General features: G+C 40.1%; 2 protein-coding genes and 1 long non-coding RNA gene across 3 annotated transcripts; 2 read left to right on the top strand and 1 right to left on the bottom strand.

Annotated features, from left to right (window-relative positions):
• The first annotated feature begins 116 nt into the window (after nucleotides 1–116).
• Nucleotides 117–2,322, top strand: LOC132203943 (uncharacterized). Its single transcript, XR_009442481.1, has 4 exons — nucleotides 117–537; nucleotides 637–790; nucleotides 984–1,214; nucleotides 1,676–2,322. It is a non-coding gene; the product is annotated as an uncharacterized LOC132203943 (long non-coding RNA).
• Nucleotides 2,323–2,571: 249 nt separating this feature from the next.
• Nucleotides 2,572–6,173, top strand: LOC132204061 (putative zinc finger protein 286B). Its single transcript, XM_059632302.1, has 5 exons — nucleotides 2,572–2,751; nucleotides 2,835–2,958; nucleotides 3,026–3,151; nucleotides 3,206–3,772; nucleotides 4,912–6,173. The coding sequence occupies exons 2-5, from the start codon at nucleotides 2,839–2,841 to the stop codon at nucleotides 5,260–5,262; spliced, it is 1,164 nt and encodes a 387-aa protein (XP_059488285.1). The 5' UTR covers nucleotides 2,572–2,751; nucleotides 2,835–2,838; the 3' UTR covers nucleotides 5,263–6,173.
• On the bottom strand, nucleotides 5,586–9,447 carry LOC132204062 (uncharacterized). The gene is made up of 6 exons (XM_059632303.1): nucleotides 9,288–9,447; nucleotides 8,683–8,837; nucleotides 8,082–8,327; nucleotides 6,449–6,709; nucleotides 5,931–6,170; nucleotides 5,586–5,872 (listed from the first exon to the last, which is right to left on the bottom strand). Coding segments are annotated over exons 2-6 (843 nt in total). The 5' UTR covers nucleotides 8,777–8,837; nucleotides 9,288–9,447; the 3' UTR covers nucleotides 5,586–5,870.
• Nucleotides 9,448–9,500: the final 53 nt, after the last annotated feature.

Here is a 9,500-nt window from a genome sequence, read left to right as displayed (position 1 = left end):
CTCCTCCCCTCTCCTGCCCCACTCGACCGCACCAAGTGACCAATGGTGGAGGGGGGACATGGCAGCCATTGCAAAAGCGGCCGCGCGGTCACGTTGGCACTTGGCAGGTGGCAGCACCTGTCGGAAAAAAAGTATGGCGACCTGTGTTGACGTCTTGAGCCGGCGTTTTTCTCTGAGGAAAAGAGCGAAAAGAGACGGAAAAGAAGGTTCGCGGCGGTCGCGGCCGCACTCTTGTTGCCTCAGACAATTCGGACGCGGCCAAATTGAACAATCCACCCGCGCGTCCTGCCCTGCAGCCAATTCCCCCCAACAACTTCACACGCTGCACTTTTCGACGAACAAAGTGCGAAATTCGGCCCGATCCGACTTGGCCCGGCTGAAAGTCGGCCGTCGTCTCGGAGGTGCGTCGCCAAAGGGCCATCGCCATCGCCGAGGACGTCGCCTCAGGCGAGGTGCTGCACTGCGACGTCATCGCCAGCCTCACAATCGTCACCACCATGACCAGGGAGATCTTCGAGGTTCAGGCCTACGATTTTGGTCAGTTTATTAATCAAATTATGCTATGATTATTGTAAAAAAAATTATGAAAATGTGTTTCATAAAAGTGATTTAATAATTCGATTGCTTCCTCAACAGGGCTTAACATATTCAAAAATGTGACTGAAAATTAACGGTATGAGTTACGCAGCCCCAGTAACAGAACGCCCGACCAGCGCCCAAGATCCTCCTCACCGTTGTCGCCAACCTTCAGCTCGACACCCTGCTCTTGAGTCATGACCGACACTTAAAGGTCATTCAACCGCTATTTATAATACTTTTTATTATTAAATAACTTAATGTAAAAAACTCCGTCAAAATTATAGCTCTATGTAATAGATATCTCAAGATTGAATTTTTGTTTGAAACACTTTTTGAAATATTCTTTCAATCAAAGTTGACCAAAAAATGTGTCAATGTAAAAGAAAGTAAAATGAATTTTGCAGGTGATATCCCTTTTGGGAACTTGTCCGGTACGGTCGCCAGGAGAAAGTGGCGCTGCCCTCTGAGCAGTACCAACTGGAGGTGCAGGACTCTGGAATCGCCAGCCTGCAGTAGGACGGGGTCATTGTCGAGGCGCTGTCCGTCAGCAAAACCAGAATCCATGTCAGGGACATTAACGCCTCTGCCACTCTCAGGGTCGCCAATCCCACTGCCCTCTACATCCAGGACAAAAGGTGAATTAGTCCAACCTGTCAAAGGCTGATCACTAAACTAGTTTCAAAGTCAATTTTATGTCAGTGGTTAAGTCATTTACAATTAAAAGTCTTTTCGTAAATCTTTTTCTTTTAGAAATCTGTAGAGTTATTTAACAATGCATTAAAGACTTCTTTGATTTAAGCAATAAAATCTCTAAAAACTGATTTGCAGCGTTACTGCGATGCAAAACACTTCAATTCTAAAGCAATTTTTTTTATCATAACCATTTTACTCTTTGAAGTGTATTTTCAATCTAAAGATATTAAAGCAAAGTTTGTTAACAAGGAAATCTTTTCATAAAAAGCTTTTGCAATTTGTTTTTCATTTGAAATGGCAGAAACTTAATGTCTGAATTTATTTTCCTTTGGTAAAAAAGATACCTTAATTGATGGCAAATGAATTCCGTACTTGGACTAACGATTTAAATTTGTCTGTTCAGCTGGAATTTGATTGCCTGGCGTCACTCGGGCCGACACGATTTCCACACCAGCGAAGGTCTGCACATCAACCTAGAGGCGAATCTCGAGTTCTACTCGAATGACAAGAGAAATGGACCCAGTGCTCTTGGGAAGGGCGCAGCTGATAGGAACTGATCCTGTCACTGCCCGACACCCAGCACTCCCTCTGAACCAAGAAGCACCTCGTCATCAACAAGCAGGTCAAACCGAAGGTCACCTACCTGCCTTCTGGACCAAACCTCCAATGCCTTACGAGGCTTGTTCTCGTCTTGAACATGTGGCGCAGAAGCCTCCTGCGAGTCTGTCTGCAAGGTTCAACTTCTCTCGTTTGTTGTGCTTGCGTATGGATTTGCCATCAGGTCAGTCTCATTGTCAGCGTCTGCCTTTAATTCGGATGCGCCGGAGAAAGTGAAATCATTTGCTGCACAATAGAAACTGCAAATCATTGTGGGAGAACTCAAGCGATAGCTAGGGCAGAATCTGGGTCCAGATTATACTTCAAAACCGTACTAAAGCAATTATAAATAAATAAATAATTTTTTCTCTACTATTCGCTATTACGTCCATGATAAAATTTAGCAATTGTCATTCAAATGAAAGGATGCGCCGCCTGCACCTACTGATTAAAAAAAATAATTCTTCATATGGTAGTAACATTTTTTATTTCTTTTATTTCTGAAAAAAATTAAATCTGAGCGCCTGGCATAAAAAAGTTAATACCTTTTGTGACGCGAAGCTGCAAGAAAAGAATTCTCGTACTAACTAACTGAGGCTGAATAAGATTACACGCGTCTTTTGCGCCATTTTTTAAACTGTTTCGCACCGCGGGCTTTTAATGAAAAACAGCGCCACGACGTCAAAATGTTCAACCATTGCAAATAAACAAGACAAAATTTTACACATCAAATTTAAGTTTAAGCGAGTTTAAGATCAAATGATAGAGTTTAAACTAATTGAACAAATTTAATCGTTTTTTTCGAAAAATCAAATATCAACTGAAAACATCGTGTATCGAAAATTGGTATTGCGTGCCTCGGAGGTTGCGTGTTTTCCGCAGGTTCGTTGTCTTTTTCTGATAATTATGACGTTTTCGTTTGTGTGCTTTTCTTGATTTTAAAATAATTAATTTCTCGTTCGTAGCATAATGCAAAGTGAAAAAAAGGAAGGGAATCCGACTGGAATCAAAAGTAGTGCAGAAGTGAGAAGTGAAGACGATCCAAGTGAAAACGGCATTGAGCTAATTGAGTCGAGGAACGAAGAATTTGTAAGATTGATTTTAATAATTTTTTACCAAAAACATAAGATTTCTTATTATTTTTTTTCTATTCAAGATTCAGCAAGATTCTCCTGAAAACAAATCCTTGGATGAGTTCGAGTTTGTCAGTTTTCCCTCTTCCCCAAAAGCCAACTACGAGTCTGAAGACTTTGACCCTTTGATGGAAAAGGAATCGGAAACAGTAAAATTTTTTTCAAATTTTATATCATCATCTGAAACAAAATCCTTGTTTTAGATAGTGGACGAGGAGCCTGTTGTAATCGAAGAGAAATGTATAAAAACTGCGACGGTGGTTCAGCCGATCAGGACGGTGCAAATCCAACCAGGCACCCTCGGAGGGACCTTCTTCCAAGTTATCCAAACCACCCCGGGCGGAAACCACCCTCGGCTGATCCTGCAGAGCTCAGCAGGCAGTTCCGTTCTTCCCAAAATCGTCCCGAAGCGGCCTCAGCTGATTAAGTCGAGGGAGCCGGAGGAGAGCGGTCGGTACAAAAAGGCGCAGCCTCGGAACTGTCTGCACTGCGACACGCCCCAAGCCTTCCTGGAGCAGCACCTGGAGAACGAGGAGTGCTACAAGGCGATCGTCAAGTGCTCCAACTGCCACCGCATCTTCACCAGCGAGAAGAACTACTTCAGCCACTTCTCCCTGTGCTCCCTGCAGAGCATGACCTGCGAGTTCTGCGAAAAGGTTTTCACCTCGGGCTACCTCTTCGCCTACCACTGGTACCACGAGCACACCGACGAGATCCCCAGGGACGTCAACGACTGCGACCTCTGCCACAACAACTGGTGCCAACTGTTGGTCAGTCCAGAAAGCAACACAAATTTACACTGGCTCATTTTCTAGGTCGAATTCGGATCAAAAAGCACATTCAAAAGAAGGTTTCGCTATTTTTTGCAGTCATTTGTTGATTTTTTGCATTGAAATGAGACTGGGATTTTAATGAGCTTTTAAAACTTACCAAGTTTACTTACATAGGGACTTTGGTAATTTTTGTTTTCATATCTGGATAGCATCAAAAGTACTCGAGCTATGTTGTGGATTCAATATTACTGTTCGGGAGTAGAATGTCGACTGTGTTAACTTAAACTTGGATTATTGATTTAGCAATCAGGACTAACTTTAAATTGTTATTTATTCTTTCTTAAGGAAAAAAAGGAGAACCTCTGATCTGAAGGGGTTCAAAGTAATTTTTTTTTTGTCATGAAACTTGGTCATTTCAAATTCAGAATAAAAAATTTACCAGTATCCCTCTATAAATTAAATCATTTAGTGTTAAATTTTTCAATTATTTAAAGGAATGTAAAATATTGTTTATTTTAGATTGATTTTTAGATCGTAAAACAATTAAGAGAAACTTTTTAAATTAACAAAATCAATTTAATTTCACACTTTTCATTATATCTCCAACAATATTTCAGGCAAGTCCAATAAGGAAATTTTGATTTTTTGATTACCTCAGAAGATACCAAACTTTGATTTAATGATATTACAATTTGCAAGGCTTTAAGTCTAATCTGAAGAAAAGAATGTTTATTAATTGGCCTGAATTTGAGTAATTTTATTCTTCCAAGGTTTTATTTCGTTATTAAAAAACCACATTTATAAATCTTAAAAACCTTTCACATTTTTTAACAATAACTTAGTTAAAAAAAGGGATAAATTAAAATTGTATATGCAAAGAGCTAATGCTGAAAAACTGAACAGAAAATTAAAAATTTTCCAATTTTAATTCTTGTCAAATTTAAGAAAATTGTACATGTGATAGTTGATTGAATTTCCTCTAAATTGATTTCAGACTCATTTCGATACAACCAATAGAATAATTTAAGCAAAAAATACAAAACACGTCACCTTTCAAAGGTTCCTTTTGACCTGGAAAACAGCCTATCGTTTTTCTGTATAAATCGAATAATAAATTTTTGTCATTTTTTCAACAGGTTGGCATGGGCAAGCCGAAGTGCATGATTTGCAGCAGCTACTACAGCAGCAGGGTGTCGCTGCTGGTGCACGTGCACGCGAGCCACCTGAAGGCCAGTTTCCAGATCCAGCGCATCATGAAGAAGAGACTCACCTGCAATTTGTGTTTCAACAACTTTGACTGCGCCAAAGAACTCGTGCGGCACTACCTGCGGCTGCAGTGCAAGTTCCGCAGGTGCACTTTTTGCAAGGCCGTGCTCAAGGACAAAGACACGCACACCAAACACGTGGACAATTGCCACAACTTCCAAAGGGACCAAACCATTCTTGTCCCTGGGGAACACCACCAGTGCATGCGGTGCTCCGACTAAAGTCAACCCGGACCAAAGCTTGCAATAATCAGTCAATCCGAAAATTGTTTATTTTGATTTTTGTCCAAAATTTTTTGACCGAATTCGATACAAAAATTGAATTGACTTTAATAGTTTTGATCCTCCAATTCCTGGGTAATTTTATAAAAATGATCAAAATTTATGATGTGTTTGAGACTGAAGTAAATATTTTAAATTATGAAAGTGGAGATTTATTACTTTGTCTGCAAGTACTTTTGGTCTGGTTAAATGTTGAAAAGTGATCTTTACGCACTGCATTGATTTACAGGTTGTTTTCATTTAATAAAATAAAAGTCATCGCCTTTAGCAAAGAACATCTTGTGTATTAATATATTCTTAAAATTATTTATTTAATATCTGTACAAGTATACACAGTTAGCGGAAGAAATTAAACATTGTTTTGTTAAAAAATATCTTAGCAGTGTTTTTGTTAACAGGATTGTTGTTGAAAAAGTTGTGAAATTTTAGTATATTCCAAGCTGCAATTTCAGTTCTCCACTTTACTATGAAATCTTTCATAGTATCGGGAATTGTCAAAGTCACAGGCGCAGGTTCAGTATTTCCAGCAGGGACCAAATTTCTTTCGTTTCTGCAGCACAAAAGGCTTAGAAATTTCTTTTTTCAGTAATTATCTGAGGACAACTTACAGAAGGGTCTGACCGGGTGTTGATTCCAAAGGTAGCGGTTGCTGACCGGGGACAAGTACGATCTCCGCAGGTACGACGGAGACGAGCGGTAGACGTAGTCGGACTCGAAGGGCTTCAGCTCAGGGTAGGCGTACCACCAGGGGTCGCGCACCACCGACGCAGCCGACAAATAGGGGCTGGGACTCATGATGCGCACCAGGGCGGGCCGGCTGATGCCCTCCCGAGTGTAAATAGGGTAACCTGTGAGGTCAAAATGAAATTCTAAGACCACAAATGTCATTTAAAAAATCCTAAATGCTATAATGGACAAATTATAAAAATCAATGTCAAATTTGTTATAATTGAAAACAAAAAACGTTAAACTTGAGTCAATATCCAAGTCCAAAAGAGTTTTGAATTAATTTATTTACGTCGTCAGGAATGATAACTTCCCCTGCGCTTACAATTTTTTTATGACTAAAAAGACAATTATTAAGAATTAAAAAGAAATCACTAACATTTTTTTAATTTTATTTTACCTGAATAAGTGTATCCCAAAATGGGTGAGGGTGAGGAGGACCTGGTGAAGGGAGACGCAGCCCTGGCGAAGGGCGATGAGGCCCTTTCAAAAGGCTCCGAAGAGCGCGCCCTCACAGGCGACGCTGACCTCGCCCTGAGTGACCTCGGAGGCGGAGACATGGAGCGCCTGAAGGGGGCCAGTTTGCCCATGGCCGCCATGCGCTCCAGGTGGTCGTTCCATGCTTGCGTCTCGTTCGGAAGGGCTTTGGGCTTTCTAGGTTCTGCCGGGGTTAAATCATATTTTGTCAAAATGTGAATGAAATCAAAATCCCTGTCCAAAATCGGAATTTTTTTAATAGATAAAAATTTGTTACTGGCTCATTTTTGCTTCAGTTATACTCACACTGGCTGTTGGTCTGCGTTAGTTGCATTATGGCGATGCTTCAGACTGGTTAGGCCATAGATTAATTTAGATATTCTCACTCATTTTCATGTTCGGCGTCTCTGTTTTCTGTTTTTAATTCTCTAGACTTTTTTATAGAGTGTGATGATTTGGTTTCACTTTCGTTTAGTGTCCTTGTTCAAAAGTTTATATAAATTATTCATTTTGATGAAAATGTAAATATCTATGTTTATTTATTCTTGGTGAGTTTCCAATTAGTTACAGTTCAAGTCTAGATTGTTAGGAATTAAAAGTGCGGAGGATAAGCAGCCGAGGATTAATTGTAGTAGCTTTTGTCTGCAGAGAAAAATTATTCGTCACTTTTTTGGAGAGAGGTTGAGAGTCAAAAATAAAAAGCGCAAAATGTTTATGGCCAAAATATTTATTGACCCAAAAATCGTGGATCTTGCTAAATTAATAGTACACATTGAGAAGTAAATATATTAAATAATTATTTATATAATATTTATACACAGTGGTTTTTTTTCTCTTGTCGTGCTCTCGCTGTTGGCGCGCGGTTTATAAATTAATTAATCAACAGAAAGAAAAAATTATATAAGCTCTCGCTGGTTTGATAGGAAAATCCGGAATAATTATTGCAGCATTATGACAAAATTAAAAATCGAAAATGCATGCAAATTATATGTATAGATTTGTATTAATTGCATTCCGGACAAGGATTTTGGCAGAAAAAAAAACTAGACAGATTCTCTCTTCCAGGGTTATTGGGTGACACTTACTTAAAAGAATTTGCGCGTTTATATATAAAAGAACAGGTGCGTATATCTTGTTAATTGATACAGAAGGCTTTTTTGTTAAAGATATTAAGAGACAATTCCAACCCTAGACTCGGTTTAAAGTCTTTGACATGTTTTCCAACTTGGATTGCACTTTGCACACTTCTTCTTTTCAAGCGAAAACTTCCCCTTTTCCTCTTTGATTTTGCACACAATCCTTGCATCATTCAACAAAAAAATACCGCGAGAGGCCTGAAATATGATTTTCGCGCCCCTCGCGACCTTTCTTCTTTCCTTACAAAATAATAATCTCTCTGAAAAAACTACTTTTGAATCAAAATCTCGTTTTGCGATTTTGACTGAAAAGTTGTTTGCGAATTAAAATAAAATTTTGGCTCCCGTCCCCATTGCGTATATAATTATGGAAGTATTTTTTGTGCTCTCATTTCCTGCGGGAGTAAGTACCGTACGTACCGGTGCGAACGGGGTCACGGTACAGGAAGGAGCGGGGGGAGTAGCCGTAGGTGTCCCTGGAGATGGGCTGGTAGCGGTAGCCGGGGGAGCTGATGCGCTCGTGGGCGACGGCGGGGTCCTCGTACAGGGACTTGCTGTGCGGCCAGGTGTCCAGCTTGGACGCCAGCTCGGGGAACTCGGAGTAGATCGGACGGAAAATGCTGCGGGGGGCGCGGCTTTGTTCGGGGGCCTTCATGTCATCAGTGCCTGCAAACACAACAATTCCATTTTTAATTCAAATGTTCAATAATAGATAAACATAAAAAAATTTGAATTACTTCCAAATTAAATTTAAATTATTGTTTTATAATTTAAAGTTGATATTTTCCAAGAAAATACATAAAAATTATTTTAAAATTAACTACAAATTAAAATCAATTATTTCTCTATTAAAAGATGAAATGTTCCAGAAATTTCCAAAAATTTTTTTACTAAAATTGCTTGAAATTATCTTCCTTTTTCCTTCTATTTTATATAATATATTAGAATGTCATCAACTTTCACTGACTTTCCTACAAAACAATAATTAAATGCTTCGAGCTAAAGTTGTGAAATGACTCACCCTTAAGAGCGCGCACATAGGACTGCCAGAATTTGGCCTTCCTCGTCACAGGCTCGTTCCTGCTGATAATGTCGAGATGGGTCTTGAGCAGCATTTTCGTTTAGTGAGTTGTCGTCGGCTGTACCTTCGAGATAATCTTCAAAACTAGGTGTGACCTGCAATCAGCCGGGAAATCCACTTGAATATAAAAAATAATTGCGAATTTGATTTTTCAGAAATTCTCTTCTTGTTTGTCAGCAGCGGGTGACATCATTCGAAAGCAATCGGATATTCGAAGAATCCGAATCTATTCCTGTAGTGGTGGGGCTCGCATATCCTTAAGAGTCTGTGGACACCGACCAAAATAGCGACGAGCCGAACGTGCTAATTTTAGACCGGCTCTCGCTTCGTTGGCGCCGCAATTAATTTGCGGCGCTCCGAAAGATGCAACTTTGAATCGGAAAAGTCTTTGGATAAAATTTTGAATTTAAAAAATTGTTTAATAAAAATTGCCAAATTATAGAGTTGGAGAATTTTGAAAAATCAAACCTATACAATTCGGACGATGAGAATCCTTTCTCTCGCTCTCTTTTGCAAAAAAAGAAAGGTCTCCAAGGGGGACGTACCTTGTCGGTTCGAACCTTCACAATCACAGCCAGAAGTGCAACTGGGGCTGCGGCCGAGGGCGCACGGACTATGGCCGTCGGAGGGGCCGAGAGGGGCGCCGCGGTCCGCCAATCACGGCCGCGCTCCACATCTGTCAAACCCCTTCGTTCAACACGACCAAGACCCAGTGGCCTTTTCTTGGGAAATCTCGCTCGCTCGCCGCCCGAATAAAT

This window comes from Neocloeon triangulifer, unplaced genomic scaffold (genome assembly GCF_031216515.1).
Source record: "Neocloeon triangulifer isolate White Clay Creek 2 clone unplaced genomic scaffold, ASM3121651v1 ptg000020l, whole genome shotgun sequence".
In the NCBI taxonomy this organism is placed as follows: domain Eukaryota; kingdom Metazoa; phylum Arthropoda; class Insecta; order Ephemeroptera; family Baetidae; genus Neocloeon; species Neocloeon triangulifer.
This window is presented reverse-complemented; position numbering and strand designations above follow the sequence as displayed.